This window comes from Bubalus kerabau, chromosome 3 (genome assembly GCF_029407905.1).
Source record: "Bubalus kerabau isolate K-KA32 ecotype Philippines breed swamp buffalo chromosome 3, PCC_UOA_SB_1v2, whole genome shotgun sequence".
Taxonomy (NCBI): domain Eukaryota; kingdom Metazoa; phylum Chordata; class Mammalia; order Artiodactyla; family Bovidae; genus Bubalus; species Bubalus kerabau.
The window spans coordinates 138,774,299-138,792,894 of NC_073626.1; the positions used below are offsets into that span (position 1 = coordinate 138,774,299).

General features: G+C 39.4%; 1 protein-coding gene across 3 annotated transcripts in view; it reads right to left on the bottom strand.

Annotated features, from left to right (window-relative positions):
- The window catches only part of HECW2 (HECT, C2 and WW domain containing E3 ubiquitin protein ligase 2), a 433,603-nt gene that overhangs the window by 127,463 nt on the left and 287,544 nt on the right, over window positions 1-18,596 (bottom strand). For all 3 annotated transcript variants that reach the window (XM_055572982.1, XM_055572984.1, XM_055572985.1), the window contains 4 exons: window positions 18,314-18,389; window positions 8,319-8,488; window positions 5,566-5,708; window positions 92-192 (listed from right to left, as the gene is read on the bottom strand). In XM_055572982.1, the coding sequence (XP_055428957.1) occupies window positions 92-192; window positions 5,566-5,708; window positions 8,319-8,488; window positions 18,314-18,389 (490 nt within the window). The remainder of the gene's footprint in view (window positions 1-91; window positions 193-5,565; window positions 5,709-8,318; window positions 8,489-18,313; window positions 18,390-18,596) is intronic.

Below are 18,596 nucleotides of genomic sequence, written 5' to 3' on the forward strand. Positions count from 1 at the left end.
TGACAACAGATTAAGATTCAAATGTAAACTGGCAACAGATTAAGATTTAACAAGTTCTACCTACAGTGATGTATTTACACAGATATCTCACCTTCATGCATAGAAGATGTGACCTCCACTCTGAACTGGAGGTACCCACTCACATGGTCAGCTGGGAGCCTTCTGCCAAGGTTGTAGCTGAGCATCTGGTCACTGCAAGAATAGAAATGGTTCTTTGATCCTACTTCTCTGCTGTCAGGCTTCATCTTCTTCCTACAGGCCACCCCCTAAACCCCACGTATTTCTCTTAAAACTTTCATACTCATAAGAAAGTGAAAAGGCAAGTTAGAGTCAACGTAATATTATTCATTTGTATAAATGAATACTTATAAACCCAGGGATAAAAGGGAATCTTGTCACAAGTAAAATTATTAGTAAATGCAATACAATACAAAATGCAATACAATGTTGTTATGATTTTTTAAAGGGCACTGATTTGTTCTCTCACTGCTAACAGTGATCAGGAAAAGGACATTTTAAAAGCCATCAAGGAGCTGGAAAAGGCCTAAAATTTTGAGTGTTTCCTGACTCAAGTGTAAATGAATAGAGGGCCTGGTTCCTTAGCATTTAGCATGAGGCAAGACTACTGGAGTGGGTAGCCATTCCCTTCTCCAGGGGGGTCCTCCAGACCCAGGGATTGAACCAGGTCTCCCACATTGCAGGCAGAATTCTTACCAGGGAAGTCCCTCTAAAAAGACAGGTACAGGGAATTCCCTGGTAGTCCAGTGGTTACAACTCTGAGCTTCCACTGTAAGCTCGGCAGGGGTTTGACCCCTGGTTGGGGAACTAAGATATGCCATTGGCGTGGACAAAAGTAAAGACAGACAGAGGTAAGGGTCATCACATGGAGGGCACAGACAGAGCTGCTACATTCTGAAGAACAGGAGTGGGGAGTTAGGAGAGAGCTGTGTGAGAACAGGCCAGGCTCTGATAGCTGCTCTGGCTGTGTGAGGGGCAGAGGGCTGCAGCACTTCCCCTTTCTCATTTGTAGAGTAAGGGGCTTGCTCTTGGCCCTAGCTTGGTGGGAGTGACTATCACTGATTCTCTGGGCAACTTGTGAGCGATACTGATGGGATGGTTGGAGAAGCTGGCTGCACCACCCAGTGGGGTCTTGTTGCCATACTGGCAGGTGGACTGGAGGGGCCCACACAAATGGACCTGCCTAGCTTCTGCTCCATCTTAGCTCCAGGCTCAGGCTATTGGCTTCCTTGAGGATGAAATAGTTGATATATTTAAACTCTGTGTTTATTTATCAAAGTCAAATACAATTACATCATTTCCTTGTATGCAAGCAACTTTCATTCTGAATCTGATGCATTCTTAATTAAGGAAAATAATCAGAGGGATAGGACCAAATCACACCATCTCTGCTCTCACACTGCCCTCTAATGGCAACTTTGGGTGGAAAACACAAGGCCTCCACCTAATACTTGAACCAATGTAGAGTTCAGAGCCTCTAGTCCCTATTGATTACTAATCTACACGACTATTTCCCTTGTTCTCTACCTCCTCGGCATAATTTTAAATAGATGGTACCTGTTTAAAAGAACACATGCTAATGTAAAATCCCAGTTCAGCTCTTATGAATTTCTTTGGCTTAATACAAAGAATTTCCTAAAACAATAAGATTCTTTTACTTTTTACTTTTTCTTCCCTATAAATTTTGTAATAAATATTTGATTGATGCTCTTAAAATGCTTTGTTTCCCCCATCTGAGTGCTAACATCCTAATAAGGGCTTTGCATGCATCATCGCCTTCGATCCTCCTGTGAGCCAGGTGGTGGCCCGGTTTTCTAGAAGAGGAAGTTAAGGCACAGGGAGGATAGGTAACTTGCCCAAGGCCAGATAACAATTAAGTGACAGAACCAGGATTAGAACACAGATATTTATGACATAGAAGCCCCTGCTCTGTAGGCCCCAGATCATATCTCATTTTATGAGCACTTTCCATAATCTTGGCTGCTTAAGTAGCATGGATTTTAATGATATTTACTCATGGCTCATCCCAATGCATTTGACATCACAATGTTTTGTGTACTTAAGCTGGTATTTTAAGAAGATTTCTTCCTATAAAGGGATGTTTTGGCATTAACTATTAGATGATACAAGTATGTTAAATGCTATTACATTAGAATGTTCTAATAATTCTACAATGACTGTAACCTGCATAACAGAAGTGATGTCTTTTTCCCTGACTGCTGTCTTCCAGCATTTAGACAGTGCCTGACATGCAGAGATGCTCCACCTCTGTCCACTAATCCATGAACCCAGCAGCAAACTACCTGAACCTACTCTCAACAATGTGGTCCTCATCCATCTCTCTGGACATTCAGTCTTGGAATAATAAAATTTTCCCTTCTTTGCTAAAATCAAATTGACTCTCCTCTCCTCCTCTTTGGGCAATAAAAGTAAAGTGTTGGTGCTGATGATGAAGACTTTAAAAAGTGATGGATTTTAGCTAGGAAGTAAATGATTAGTAGGGATTCTAAGAATGGGATCCATTCTTTTGCTCATTATCATATTCCAATACCCAAAACAGTGTTTAACATTTAGTAGATACTATACATATACACATCCACATATTTGTTGAATACATTTAACAAATGAGACTCTTTACTTTGAAAAAAAGATTTTTAATAGGCATTAGTGCTGTTTTTCACCCAAACCGACAAGATACTCAACTCTACCATCTCTAAGAATAGGAAAGACTCCCTATTCAGAAATTCCAAGTCAAGGGGGTTTCATCCTTGCTGAGTGACTGCCAGGGGATTCACCTATTCTTACTCAGTTTCATCTGACTCATCCTGCCTCTTTCCTGTGATAGATAATTGTGTACCCTATATTATATATTATTATGGTATATAATTATAAAGACTAAGTGCCAAAGAACTCCCACTGCCTGACTGAGACATTTTCTCACTAGTGTAATCAGAGCAAATGACAAAGCATGGGAAAGTGATGCGCTCTTTGGACAGAATGCAAGCCACTTTCTGAAAAAAATGTCACATTCAAACCAATACTCTTGAAATAGGTAATCAGTAAGGAGTTTCAGCTCATCCTATAAAATTTTACCATATGAAACTTCAATTACTTCAGAGAATTGCAGTCTACAAAACACATAAGAAAACTCATTATTTTTCAAGATGTATCAATTACTTGACAGAAAGTAATAATCAGATTAAAAATATATTTAGATGCTAAGAGCAGATATACCAATATGTAGTATCATATTTATTTAATAAAGCAAATCCCTAAGTATCAGGCAATGCTTTTAATATACTTGTGTGGAAATACTTTGTAATTCTGGCGTATCACAAATTCATGCTGGACTTCCTTCCAGTACACACAGAATCTATGCCAGGCAGTATTATGTGTCCATTCTTTAAAAGACTGAATGAAAGTCAGCAAGTTAACAGGAGATTAAAGCACTAATAAGGCTTTATTTTTCCTTGATCATTCTTATGGGTATACATAAATTAACACTTCTTTTATATATATAAATTATATGATTATACTTATGTAAATTAAATTATAAGCATATTATATTTCCAGTAGTTAATTTTCACCAATTATAATTTTTCATTTTCCATCAATCCTAAAAATAATTTTTAGAAACTTCCCAAAGCTGAAGCTCCAATACTTTGGCCACCTGATGCTAAAAGCCAACTCATTGGAAAAGACCCTGATGCTGGGAAAGACTGAAGGCAAAGGTATAAGGGGCAACAGAGGATGAGATGGTTAGACAGTATCACTGACTCAATGGACATGAATTTGAGCAACCTCCAGAAGATAGTGGAGGACAGAAGAGCCTGGCATGCTGCAGTCCATGGTGTAGCAAAGAGTTGGACATGACTTAACGACTGAACAACAACAACAAAAGAGTATTACCTCCACTAGGAGCAATATTTGCTATCCTTAAAAATAATAGCAATTTCCCTGTTTTATCAAATTAAACCAGGCTGCTAGAATTTCAGCATAATATTTCTAGTTTATGTGGTCTGGCTCAACCATTGCCTCTAATGGACAGAGAATTAGATTCCATTGCTGCTGCTACTGCTGCTAAGTTGCTTCAGTCGTGTCCGAATCTGTGCAACCCCATAGACGACAGCCCACCAGGCTTCCCCGTCCCTGGGATTCTCCAGGCAAGAACACTGGAGTGGGTTGCCAGTTCCTTCTCCAATGTATGAAAGTGAAAAGTGAAAGTGAAGTCACTCAGTCGTGTCCGACTCTTAGCGACCCCACGGACTGCAGCCTACCAGGCTCCTCCATCCATGGGATTCTCCAGGCAAGAGTACTGGAGTGGGGTGCCATTGCCGTCTCCGTAGATTCCATTAGAATCTCTTAATTTCAGATGTCAAAGGGGTCTTTGAGATTACCTGGTCTAACGACTTCATTTTTCAAACAAGGAAACTAATGTCTGAAAAAATCGTGACTTGTCAAAATACTAAGAGGACAGTTAATTAGCTGCAAAGTGCCTATGAATGATCAACCCCTCAGTTAGCTGGATGAATATTCCATCACTGCCAGCCTTAAAGTGTGGCAGAGAAGTCGAGATTCTGGAACAGACTGATCTGCTCAAATCCCAGCTCCATCACTGGCTTGCTAGCCTCAGATTCCTCATCTCTGAAAGAGGTATAACAACACTGTTCACCTCACAGAGTTGTCGAGATTATAGAAGCAGATGAGTGTAATTTAGTTAACTTCTGACATAGACTAGGGCCATACCATCTTTTTTTGTTTATTTTGTTCACTATTGCTGCTACCACTACCACAGCTACTGTTTATCACTGATACTGCTGACTACCACCACTGTTATCATACATTCATAATGTTCTCCTAAAATGAAAAGGATGCCCCCTAGGGCTACCTCAGAGCAGCTGTGTTACTGAGTGTGCTGATACTTACCGTGTGAAAATATATACACCATTTATAATAAGGAATGGAGGCATGTTATGATTTCTCAACTACTTGATTCACAGCTTACAAAAAGCTAACAGAAAGGAGACAGATGTCAAACCACATTTTAAAATTCTCTCAATGAGTAATTTCTAGTTGCCTAAATGAATGTCTTAGAGCTCTAAGTACATGTCTTAGAGCTCCACACCATCTCAGAGTCTAGGCTCTGTTTTAAATGGCCCTAAAATAAGGTGGTTTTGGTATCTCAGGCATAACAAAAATCTCTGGATAAGGTTAATCAGGATTCGGAGGTGTCAATCTGATACTGGCATCCTGTTCTGGGGAGAGGCTGTTATAGCAAGACTTCAATATACTCAAAAATCAACTGAGCACTGTGACATTTCACGCTGAAATGCTAATAGTAGGTACATCTTGGGAAAGATAGATAACTCAAAAAAGATACATGAAAATAAAGTCCTTTTTGTCCTGCACATTTTAAGGCATATGCCAGCACTTTCATTTTTAAAAGAAGTATATTACCACTTCTTATCAGTGAGAAAAGCCCTAGGACTTCAAAGTATCATTTCAGTTGCTTCAGCAGAAACTACTTGCAACATGATCCCTGATTACCCAATGGCTTGCCGCTCCAGTAGCCTCTGGACTGGAATGGTGAGCTTCCCCAGGAAACGCTTAATGATAGGCCGGCTCTTAGCAAACTTGTCTTTAATTTCAATCTCTAAGACATCAGTAAGGAGTGCAAAAAAGGAGTATTTCTGAAAACAAAACATAACACAAGTCAAAAAAGAAATACAAAATTATGTATATCATTTTATTAATATATATTGCTATAAGAAAAATTAGCATCTCTTAAATTCTAATGACATAGAGAGTCTACATTGCCAGAAAAATTGCAACAATTGTCAATCTTTTATTCACTCAGAATCATGAACAGTCACAAAGATTAAAAAGCAACAGTTAGGATCTAGATGACAAAGGAAGCACCTTCAATCATCCAACTCTTCCGGGTTGAATAGTTTGAGGAGATGCTATCAGATATTAAATTATGCACAATACAATTTTAGTGCTCACCACATATATTGTATTTTAACTCTTTAATATTTAATATCCTGTTATATGGTGGCTTAGAATTAACCAATACTCTGATTAACAGCAAACTTAATTCCTGATCCCATGGTATTTTGAAGTTGTACATCATCGTCCTTCACTTAGTGGTTAAAATAGAAGCACCTAAGGAATATTATGATTTCCCTGGTTTACAGCAAAATAGAACAATGTTCAAATAGAAGTTACTTAATTTAAAAGGCACACAGAGACATTTCTCCTGGGATAGAAAAATAAAACTATGAGGTTAAGATAAGCTTTGTTGTTTTCAGAATGCCATTGGAAAAAACTGGATCTGATATTAATAAGGATATAAAAGAAAAATAACCTGCTTTACTCATTTACAAACACTTTCATATATATTACAAAGATAAAGTGTTCCTAATTATGATGAGCATTTCAGAAAAAGTGAATGATGGAGCCAGAAATCTAACCTGAACCATTTGTCTCTGTCCCTGGTAGTATCCAGGCAACAACAATGACGTCTGACTAGTGCCAGCCAACTTTACACTCAGGGGTCACTAAGTTTATATAGTCACAACAATTTAATTTCCCCAAAGGGCCATGAAGTTTAGCAATCTGCTTAATGGAAAAAGCACTTGCTTAGAATAAGACAGCAGAGTTTAAGCACTACTTCTGCCCCTGAATAGCTAGTTACGTGAACATTTTAAGCTTTTGTTTATTAATCACAAAAAGAGAGATGAGAATATCATCCCTTACATACCCTTTATCATGCCTGCACTGGTAACATGGCTAAGAACTCTGTAAATATTACATGTTAGAAAAATAAAGTTATTGCTAGTATCATTACTATCTCTACTCTTTGCCTTCTAAGTGATCATCATGCAATCATCTAAGCTTCTAATGTGTTCAATTAAGTGGTATTCCTTTAAGAGTTATTCACTATTTGGAGACAGTATTTCAAATCAGGAATAAAAAAATTGACAATATTTAGCCACTAACATAACCATGAAAACTGCCCAAGAGAAACATCTTGCTATGCTGGCAAGTCTCAAACAGCCACAGCTTTTCTCCAGTTGGTTTTGGAACTCTTGAAACTCTCTCTCCAATGAAATACTGTTCAGCATTGTTAGAACATATTATTGTCATTAAACATTTAGGGAGTGATTTAATTAACTGTGCAACTCCCATGCCAATATACGTTTGTGTTAGCTCAGTTGGTAAAGAATCTGCCTGCAATGCAAGAGACCCCGGTTCGATTCCTGGGTCTGGAGAAGGGATAGGCTACCCCCCCCACCCCCCCAGTATTCGTGGGCTTTCCTTATGGCTCAGCTGGTAAAAGAATCCGCCTGCAATGCAGGAGACCTGGGTTTGATCCCTGGGATGGGAAGATCCCCTGGAGAAGGGAAAGGCTACCCACTCCAGTATTCTGACCTGGAGAATTCCATGGACTGTATCATCCATGGGGTCACAAAGAGTCAGACATGACTGAACGACTTGCACTTTCAGTTTCAGAAACACTCATTAAAACTAGTATGTGAACTGGGTCTTGATTCCCTGAGAAATGGTAGAACTCATGCTCTGCTCGCTACAACAGAATCAACGTCTCTGTTCAGTCTGTGACAAAAAAATATTTCCAATGGGAAAACCCTGGGCTTGATTTCACTAATATGGCACACTGCAATGACTGGTAGCGTATTGCAGCTATGAGAAAGTCTGAAGTACCATCAACACAATCTGCCTTCCCTCAGGATGACAATTCCTCAACCGCCTCGTGTGACTAACCAAAATCTAGAAATCAAAAAAACATTTGCCAAAGCCTGTAGGGAGAGAAATTCCATTAATTTATATTGAGTATGTGCTAGAACAAAATATAAAAATTTTAAATAAAAATGGGATCAATGTTACTGACTTTTCCTTCTGCCTCAGGCTCCCATATGGCTCTGCAAGGCACTGTTACTGTCCTTACAAAATTTTGATACTTTGTCCATCATTAATTTTTGCCTTGATTTTGATTTCGTTAAAAAAATATTGCATTGAAATATTAATTTTGATTATTGAGTCTTTGGAACCCTATAAATAACACATCTGAGGGAAGTCCCTCATTTGCTTAACCCTAGACCCACCCCTGGTTAGAAGGGAATATCTCATTTTCATTGTACCCTTTTCCTAACAGAACTTCCAGACACCTCAGCCATATTACCCACACCCATGAGCAGCTGAATGATACAGAGACCAGTGGAGAGAGATGGAGTTGGCCAACTTCTTGTGAAGCAGAAGGTCTCTGACGATCATCTTACCTCTCGGTGCCAAACTGGATTAGTGGTGTTACTGATGATAGTAGACCTCCTCTCCTGCCCATGGTGGGCACAGGTGGGGAAACTGCTCTTCTTCCCTGGCTGAATGGACATCTTAAGATAAGGGTCAGGATTGAAGAACATCCCTTTCTTTAGCCCAACTGCCCTAAGGTCTTTAAAGAAAGAAAGAGAGGAGGAAGAAGGGAAGGAAAGAGAGAGGGAGAGGAAAGGGACAGAAGATAAGAGATTCATATGTTCTGATTAGAACAAGCAGATCAATGGCAATTCATTCTTAAATAATTACACAGGAAACTCTAAACAGAAACTATTCAGCAAAACAATAACAAAATTAATCACTCTATGATTGCTTAGATAAGTGAGGGCAAGTAGGTTATGACTAACTCCAGCAAAGGGTCCTCTAACAGGCTGCAGAATGAAGCCAAACTTGTATCACCACCTTCAGTTCAGTTAAGTCGCTCAGTCGTGTCCGACTCTTTGCGACCCATGAATTGCAGCATGCCAGGCCTCCCTGTCCATCACCAACTCCCGGAGTTCACTCAAACTCACATCCATTGAGTCAGTGATACCATCCAGCCATCTCGTCCTCTGTCGTCCCCTTTTCCTCCTGCCTCCAATCCCTCCCAGCATCAGAGTCTTTTCCAATGAGTCAACTCTTCGCATGAGGTGGCCAAAGTACTGGAGTTTCAGCTTTAGCATCATTCCTTCCAAAGAACACTTGATTCTAATTTTGATTAGAATTAGTACCATTTTGATTCTAATATGTGCATCTTCACCACCTTTTTCTATGTAGCTTAGCAACCAGTACTTCACACAATGTCTTAAGAGAAATCCTTAGTAAATACTGTATTTAAAAAGAAAACCAATATGTCCTTTCATGAGATAAAAGTGAATCTTCTACATAAATATATGAAATGTAGAGACTTAAGTTTAATTGGGGATGAAACTTCAGAGCACACATTCAGCTGTACCATATGTAAAATGCCATATATATTCTACAAATGAATGTTAGATGAAAAAGAGAGACCAGCAGTATTTCTAAAATTTGATTGCTATCTGCTACATTAAATAACTGTGAGGTTATTTTTTCAGTAGTCTGTTAAATAACTTAAATATTTGTTAAAAGTCCCATAACTCATCTTAGATTCACCAGTTGTTATTTCACACAATATGAGCTGCTAAAATTTCTGACTAACGTCTGGTTAGTGAAGAGACTAACACTTTTTAAAATGGCCAAGCTACAGGACGCAAAAATGTCAGGAAATAAAGCTGGCTTCACAGGATCCCCAATGCCTTTCTGAGAATATCAGTCAGGATAAGGTTGGCTTGAGAGCTAAGTGTTCTTGAAAGCTTCTGGAGAAGAGACAGTTTCTAGGTAACTTTATACAGTTATGATCAGTGTAGGGAAGTCCTGACCACTGATTCAGAAAAAGAATTATGTGGATAGGCTCTGAACCCTCAAAGACCTTGTGTGTGTGTGCTAAGTTGCTTCAGTGGCATCTGATGCTTTGCGACCCTATGGACTGTAGCCTGCTGGATTCCTATGTCCATGGGATTCTCCAGGCAAGAATACCGGAGTGGGTTGCCATGCCCTCCTCCAGAGGATTTTCCCAGCCCAAGGATCAAACCCAGATCTCCTGCATTGCAGGTAAATTCTTCACCATTTGAACTACCCAGGAAGCCCCCAGGGTATGTCTCCTGCATTGACAGGAGTGGGCTCTTGACCACTGAGCCCCCTAGGAAGCCCCTCAAAGACCTCTGAATGACCCGAATCAGCTGGGGAAGAGACCCTGTAGAGTAAGTTCACACTTTTTAAAAGGTCACCAGGGTCATCCTACTTAAGTCCACCATTCCTGAAACACAAAGTCTTTCTCAGAAGGACAGACTTGGCCTGGGGTTTCCCATAGCATCATATTCTCTAAGGAGTGCTCCCTTGAAGAAGTTCACCAATGGCCAAAAAAAAAACTTGCGGCCTAGATAACATGTGATGAAAACAGACCGGGACTGTTTAATGTCTCATAACTGGCAGCAGAGGGAGGCAGTCTAACACGTCAGAAAAGATTGAAAAACTCAACCAAGAGGACCTTATGCTAAGAACACTGCAAAGATAGTAAGATCTTTGATCTAAAAGCCCATGAGAGAAGGGAAAGATTGAGCAAAGAACTAGACAGGTACTTCAGAGAAGCTGCTGTAATCTCATTAGCCTCATGGATCCCATCTCTGGAAAGTCCTACTATGAAATCATTATTAATACAGTGCTTGTATTTTACAGTCAATCTAATAATGCTACATGTTTTCACTTGGTTTTATTTGGTAATTTTGAGAAAAAATACAATTTGAATATTTTCTTATCCTTATTGTTGGGCTTGCTTCAGACTCAAAGACAAAGGAATGATATTCTTTAGCTGTTAAAGGGATTTTTACTTCTCAAGAAGGGATTTCTTTGCAGTAAACAAGTACATGTACAGAAATGGCTGTCATGAAGTCTGACAGAGCTAAATTATTCATGCAAAACACTCCTTTGAAGAAATAGCATCCACCAGAAGATTAAGCCACAGCGATGAAAGATGTCACTGTTAACCTTTTCTACAAGAGACACTATACAAATAAGTCTTCATTAATAAACATAATAAACTACCAGTTATTTGTACTCTGATTATACAGTTCACTTTATCCATATCTTGACTTCCTCTTTTATGTTTTACATATTTTATTGCTCATAAATATGCATAACACCTAATAGATTAAAGAAGGACTCACAGTCACAAAGGTATGACAGGTTAAATATCTTTAACTGCTTACTTAGAGAAGAGCTTTAAGACTTTCATCAAAAAACAGTTTTTGCTTTATCTGTAGAGTTCAATTATTTGTGTCCCTATTTATTCACAGATAATCAAGAGCAGAATATTTGCAGAAAGATATTCTACAGAGCTTAAATGCTCTCCATAAAGACTGTCATCCACTGTCAATATGCTACACCAGATGAATTATTTAGAATTACCTTTATAAAATTGCTTTCATCTTCTATACTTTTTAGACATTTCTGTATATCATCTGCAAATACTTGATCACACAGTAGGAAATAAAACAGATTTTAGATAGCCAGCCTCCATGTGTACTGCGGTGGATGTTGGAAAAAGTTGTATATAAAGAAAAAGCATCTGGCTATGCCCCAAAGCTTATTTTCTGCTTTTCAGGAAAATGTCTTGGGATTTTTAGCTCTCATCTGGTCATTTTCAAATAGTGGGTTAATTAACATTCCCTCTGTGGTCAAAATCAATATGTGTGTGTCATGTTCACAAAAATATTGATCACTTGAAAGCTCAGAGCAATTATTCTAAAATAAGAAAACTGTGGTATGGGTAGACTAAGTTTTCTGGGCCATGGAGGTTTGGGAAGCTGTTCCTTATCTGTAAAATAAGGATTCATTTTTGTTCCTGCAACCCACCTGCACCCCTCCGCTAGAACCCTTAAGTACAGGTAGCCAACTAAAATATATTCAAAAGAAAGATAAGGGGGGTGAGGAGTTTATCACAGGCTGTGGTATACTTAGATTTTTAAAACCCTGAGGGTTCCAATGAAAATATATCTACTGGTCAAATTTGAACTATTTATAGCCTCTGAGATTTGCCAGAGAACCAAACCAAAAAGGTAGTCATGGTAAGTAACTTCATATGGGGAGGAAAAGGAACATGCTAGATCAGAAATGGATACTACAATGGCCTTGGGCCAGAAATGAGCTAACACATGAGCTTACATCATACATGATAATCATGCATCCATGGATGCGTGTTTTCAAGATCAGCCTCCTAACTTTCACTATTAAAAATGTCAATTTTCGTGAATAACATTTTCTGCAGTGAACAAAAAGTGAATCTACTGATAATTTAAATTTCAGAAGTACTACACCAATGGAAAAAAAATGAAAACAGACATGGTGACAGACATCTGTTAGAATTTATCTTACATGTGCTGCAGTACAGTTGTCTGTTTCAAAAGTCCATTTCAAATATTGATTTCCTTAGAGTAATCAGTAGTCATGTATGGATGTGAGAGTTGGACTATAAAGAAAGCTGCTGCTGCAAGCCGAAGAATTGATGCTTTTGAACTGTGGTGTTGGAGAAAACGCTTGCGAGTCCCTTGGACTGCAAGATCAAACCAGTCCATCCTAAAGGAAATCAGTCCTGACTATTCATTGGAAGGAATGATGCTGAAACTGAAACTCCAATACTTTGGCTACCTGAAGAACTAACTCATTTGAAAAGACCCTGATGCTGGGAAAGACTGAAGGCTGGAGGAGAACGGGATGCCAGAGGATGAGATGGTTGGATGGCATCACCAACTCGATGGACATGAGTTTGGGTAAGCTCCAGGAGTTGGTGATGGACAGGGAAGCCTGGCGTGCTGCAGTCCATGGGGTCACAAAGAGTTGGACATGACTAAGCGACTGAACTGAACTGAGAGTACACTTCACCTTTGTTGTTGTTGCACAGTTGCTAAGTTGTGTCCTACTCTTTGCAAACCCATGCACTGCAGCATGCCAGGCTCCCCTGTCCTCCACTATCTTCTGGAGTTTGCTCAAATTCATGTCCACTGAATCAGTGATGCTATATAACCATCTCATCCTCTGCCACACAATTCTCCTTTTGTGTTCAGTCTTTCCAGCATCAAGGTCTTTTCGGCTGTCAGCATCAGGTGGCCCAAGTATTGGAGCTTCAGCTTCAGCAACAGTCTTTCCGATGAATACTAAATGTTGATCTCCTTTAGGATTGACTGGTTTGATTTTGCAGTCCAGAGGAAACTCAGGAGTCTTCTCTACCAACACAATTCAAAAGCATTAATTTTTTGGTGCTCAGTGCTCTTTATGGTCAAACTTTCACATGATGACAGGAAAAACCATAGCTTTAACTATACAGACTTTTGTCAGCAAATTGACATCCCTGCTTTTTAGTATGTCAGTTATAACTTTCCTTCCAAGGAGCAAGCATCTTTTAATTTCACGGCTGCAGTCACAGTCCACAGTCATTTTGGTGATCAAGAAAATAAAATCTGTCACTGCTTCCACTTTACCCCTCTATTTGACATGAAGTGATGGGACTAGGGATAGGATTGTCTTCACGACCCAGATTATCATGATGGTGTGATCACTCACCTAGAGCCAGACATCCTGGAATGCAAAGTCAACTGGGCTTTAGGAAGCATCACTACAAACAAAGCTAGTGAAGGTGATGGATTTCAGCTGAGTTATTTCAAATCCTAAATGATGATGCTGTTGAAGTGCTGCACTCAATATGTCAGCAAATTTGGAAAACACAGCAGTGGCCACAGGACTGGAAAAGGTCAGGTTTCATTCCAATCCCAAAGAAAGTCAATGATAAAGAATGCTCAAACTACCATACAATTGCACTTATCTCACATGCTAGGAAAGTCATGCTCAAAATTCTCCAAGCCGGGCTTCAACAGTACATGAACAGTGAACTTCCAGATGTTCAAGATGGAATTAGAAAAGGCAGAGGAACCAGATATCAAATCGCCAACATCCACTGGATCACTGAAAAAGCAAGGAAGCTGTAGAAAAACATCTAGCTCTGCTTTATTGACTATGCCAAAGCCTTTGACTGTGTGGGTCACAACAAACTGTGGAAAATTCTTCAAGAGATGGGAATACCAGACCACCTGATCTGTCTCCTGAGAAAGCTGTATGCAGGTCAAGAAGCAACAGTTAGAACCAGACATGGAACAACAGACTGTTTTCAAATCGGGAAAGGAGGATGTCAAGGCTATTTATTGTCATCCTGCTTATTTAACTTATATGCAGAGTGCATCCTGAGAAATGCTGGACTGGATGAAGCACAAGCTGGAATCAAGATTGCCAGGAGAAATATCAATAACCTCAGATATGCAGATGACACCACCCTTATGGCAGAAAGTGAAGAAGAACTAAAGAGCCTCTTGATGAAAGTGAAAGAGGAGAGTGAAAAAGTCGGCTTAAAGCTCAACATTCAGAAAACTACGATCATGGCATCCGGTCCCATCACTTCATGGCAAATAGATGGGGAAACAGTGGGAACAGTGGCAGGCTTTATTTTTGGGGGCTCCAAAATCACTGCTGATGATGACTGCAGCCATGAAATTAAAAGATGCTTGCTCCTTGGAAGAAAAGTTATGACCAACCTAGACAGCATATTAGAAAGCAGAGACATTACTTTGCCAACAAAGGTCCATCTAGTCAAAGCTATGGTTTTTCCAGTAGTCATGTATGGATGTGAGAGTTTGACTATGAAGAAAGCTGAGCGCCGAAGAATTGATGCTTTTGAACTGTGGTGTTGGAGAAGACTCTTGAGAGTCCCGTGGACTGCAAGGAGATCTAACCAGTCCATCCTAAAGGAAATCAGTCCTGAATATTCATTGGAAGGACTGATGCTGAAGCTGAAACTCCAATACTTTGGCAACTGATGCAAAGAACTTACTCATTTGAAAAGACCCTGATGCTGGGAAAGACCGAAGGCAGGAAGAGAAGGGGATGACAGAGGATGAGACGGTTGGAGATGGCATCACTGCCTCAGTGGACATGAGTTTGAGTAAACTCCAGGAGTTGGTGATGGGAGGCCTGGCATGCTGCAGTTCATGGGGCCGCAAAGAGTCAGACACGACTGAGCGACTGAACTGAACTGATGGGACCAGATGCCATGATCGTAGTTTTTTGAGTGCTGAGTTTCAACCCAGCTTTTTCCTCTCTCCTCTTTTACCCTCTTTCATCAAAAGGTTCTTCAGTTTTTCTTCACATCCTGCCATAAGAATGGTGTTATCTGCATATTTGAGGATGTTCATATTTCTCCCAGAAATCTGAGTTCCAGCTTGTGAGTCATCCAGCTTGGTATTTTGAATTATGTACTCTGAATATAAGTTAAATAAGCAGGGTGACAATATATAGCCGTGTCATACTCCTTCCCCGATTTTGAACCAGTCCATTTTTCTATGTCCGGTTTTAACTGTTGCTTCTTTACAGGTTTCCTAGGAGATGGGTAAGGTGGTCTGGTATTCCCATCTTTTTAAGAATTTTCCACAGATTCTTGTGATCCACATAGTCAAAGGCTTTAGCATAGTCAGTGAAGCAGAAATAGATGTTTTTCTAGAACTCCCTTGCTTTCTCCATGATCCAATGAATGTTGGCAAGTTGAACTCTGGTTCCTCTGTCTTTTTGAAACCCGGGTTATACATCTGGGTCATGCATTGCTGAAGCCTAGCTTGAAGGATTTTGAGCAGAACCTTGCTAGCATGTGAAATGAGTGCAATTGTAGGCTACTTCATACATTCTTTGGCATGCCCTTCTTTGGGATTGGAATGAAAACTTTTCCAGTCCTGTGGCCACTGCTGAATTTTCCAAATTTGTTGACATACTGAGTGCAGGATTTTAACATCATCATCTTTTAGGATTTGAAATAGCTCAACTGGAATTCCATCATTTCCACTAGCTTTGTTTGCAGTAACGTTTCCTAAGGCCCATTTGACTTCACACTCCAGGATGTCCAGTTTTAGGTGAGTGCCCACACTATTGTGGTTATCTGAGTCTTTAGGATCTTTCTTGTATAGTTCATTTGTGTATTCTTGTAACCTCTTCTTCATCTCTTCTGCCTCTGTTAGGTGCTTACTGTTTCTGTCCTTTATTGTGCCCATCTTTGCATGAAATGTCCCCTTGGTACTTCCAATTTTCTTGAAGAGATCACTAGTCCTTCCCATTCTGCTGTTTTCCTTTATTTATTTGCATTGTTCATTTAAGAAGGCCTTCATGTCTCTCCTTGATATTCTCTGAAACTCTGCATTCGGTTGGGTGTATCTTTCCCTTTCTCCCTTGCCTTTTGTTTTTCTTCTTTCCTCAGCTATTTGTAAAGTCTGCTTAGACAGCCACTTTGTCTTTTTGCATTTCTTTTTCTTTGAGATGGTTTTGGTCACTGCCACCCGTACAATGTTACACACATGCATCCATGGTTCTCTGGGTACTTTGTTTACTGGATCTAATCCCTTGAATCTGTTCGTCACCTCCACTGTATAATAAGGGATTTGATCTAGGTCATACCTGAGTAGCCTAGTGGTTTCCCCTACTTTCTTCAATTTAAGCCTGAATTTTGCAATAAGGAGCTTAAGATCGGAGGCATAGTCAGCTCCAGGTCTTGTTTTTGCTGACAGTATAGAGCTTCTCCAACTTCAGCTGCAAAGAACATAAATATCTCATTTTGGTATTGATCATCTGGTGATAGCCATGTATAGAGTTGTCTCCTGGGTGGTTGGAAAAGGATGTTTGTTATGATCAGCATGTTTTCTTGACAAAACTCTGTTAGCCTTTGCCCTGGTTCATTTTGTACTCCAAGCCCAAACTTGCCTGTTTTTCCAGATATCTCCTAACTTTTGCATTCCAATCCCCTATGATGAAAAGGACATCTTTCTTTGGTGTTAGTTCTAGATGGTCTTGTAGATCTTCATAGAACTGGTCAACTTCAACTTTTTTGGCATCAGTGGCTGGGGCACAGACTTGAATTACTGTGATGTTGAATATTTTGACTTGGAAATGAACTGAGATCATGCTGTTGTTCTTGCAGTTGCACCCAGGTACTGCATTTTGAACTCTTTTGTTGACCATAAGGGTTACTCCATTTCTTCTAAGGGATTCTTGCCCACAGTAGTAGATATAATGGTCATCTGAATTAAATTTGCCCGTTCCCATCCACTTTAGTTCACTGATTCCTAAGATGTTGATGTTCACTCTTGCCATCTCTTGCCTGACTATGCCCAATTTACCTGGATTCATGGATCTAACATTCCAGCTTCCTGTGCAATATTGTTCTTTACAGCATCAGACTTTACTTTCCCTACCAGACATATCCCCAAATGAGCACCATTTCTGCTTTGTCCCCAGCCACTTCATTCTTTATTGAGCTCTTAGTAATTGCCATCCGCTCTTCTCCAGTAGCATATTGGACACCTTCCGACCTGGGGGCAGGGGGACTCATCTTCCAGTGTTGTATCTTTTTGTCTTTTCATTCAGTCCATGGAGTTCTCACGGCAAGAATACTGGAGTAGGGTGCGGTTTCCCCTTCCAGTGGACCACATTTTGTCAAAGCTCTTCACTATGACCCATACATCTTTGGTGGCCCTGCACAGCATGGCTCATAGCTTCATTTCACAAGCCCTATGGCCACAAGGCTGTGATCGTGAAGGGGATTCTTGGCCTTTTAAAACTGCCAATCAATTTTTTTTTTAAATCATTGGCTTTCAAACGTCTTTTGACAGTAACACCTGCATGACATCCATTATACTGAAACTCATTTTACACATATACATGTGTGTATATTTTGTGTGTGAACATTTTCAGTTTGTAGAAACTGGTGTCCTATGAAATACATTTCCCTTTGGTGTTTAAACTCTAATTTTTTCTATTCTTTTTTTAATTGCTAGTTTCAACTAAATTAATCTTATAAACCACAAATGAATTCCAACTCACAAGCTGAAAAGCAGTGCTTTAGTTGTATGATAAATATACAACCATCAGAATATTTTACTAACCAGAAAATAAACAACAAAATATTGTCTTCTCCATTTTCCAATATTTATATGTATTTCTCCATAGAAATAGGAGTATCTCTTGGGTTTTTTTATCCCTTGTCTCTAAATTTTTCCTTTCTCTAAATGAGGTAAACACAAATTGTTTTATCAAAGCTCTATAGTGGGATGAGCACATATTGCATTACAGTTTTTCTTAAGTAACAGTCTTTTTATCACCAGAAAACTTCCTAGAAGAAATAATTTCTGAGTATATACCAATAATTTAATTTTACCTTGGTAAGAAATATGCTTGAATTTCCAGAAATATTACAAAAAATACTTTGCATATTATATTTAAGAGTTCTACAGAAAGAAGCAACTGTTCCTAAGTTTGAATTGCACACTTTCACACTGGACATAGTGTTTAAAGATATCCTTACCTGACAAAGTAAAGCTAACAAGCTTCCGAGAATGCTGATTTCCTGAAGCCCCTCCTTCCATGCCTTCTGCCCCCATCTGCAGAGAAAAAAACACATATCTGAAGTTTCAGTGGAATATAATATCTTCCTAGGGAACCACATATGTTTGCAAATATGATTATTTTTGTATCAAACATGTATTGTAGTACATGACTTCATTTGCTACAAAACTTGGAATCAACACACAAAAGCAAATTCTCAAAAGAGGTCATACCTAAATGTAATCTTTACCCAAAATGTAACC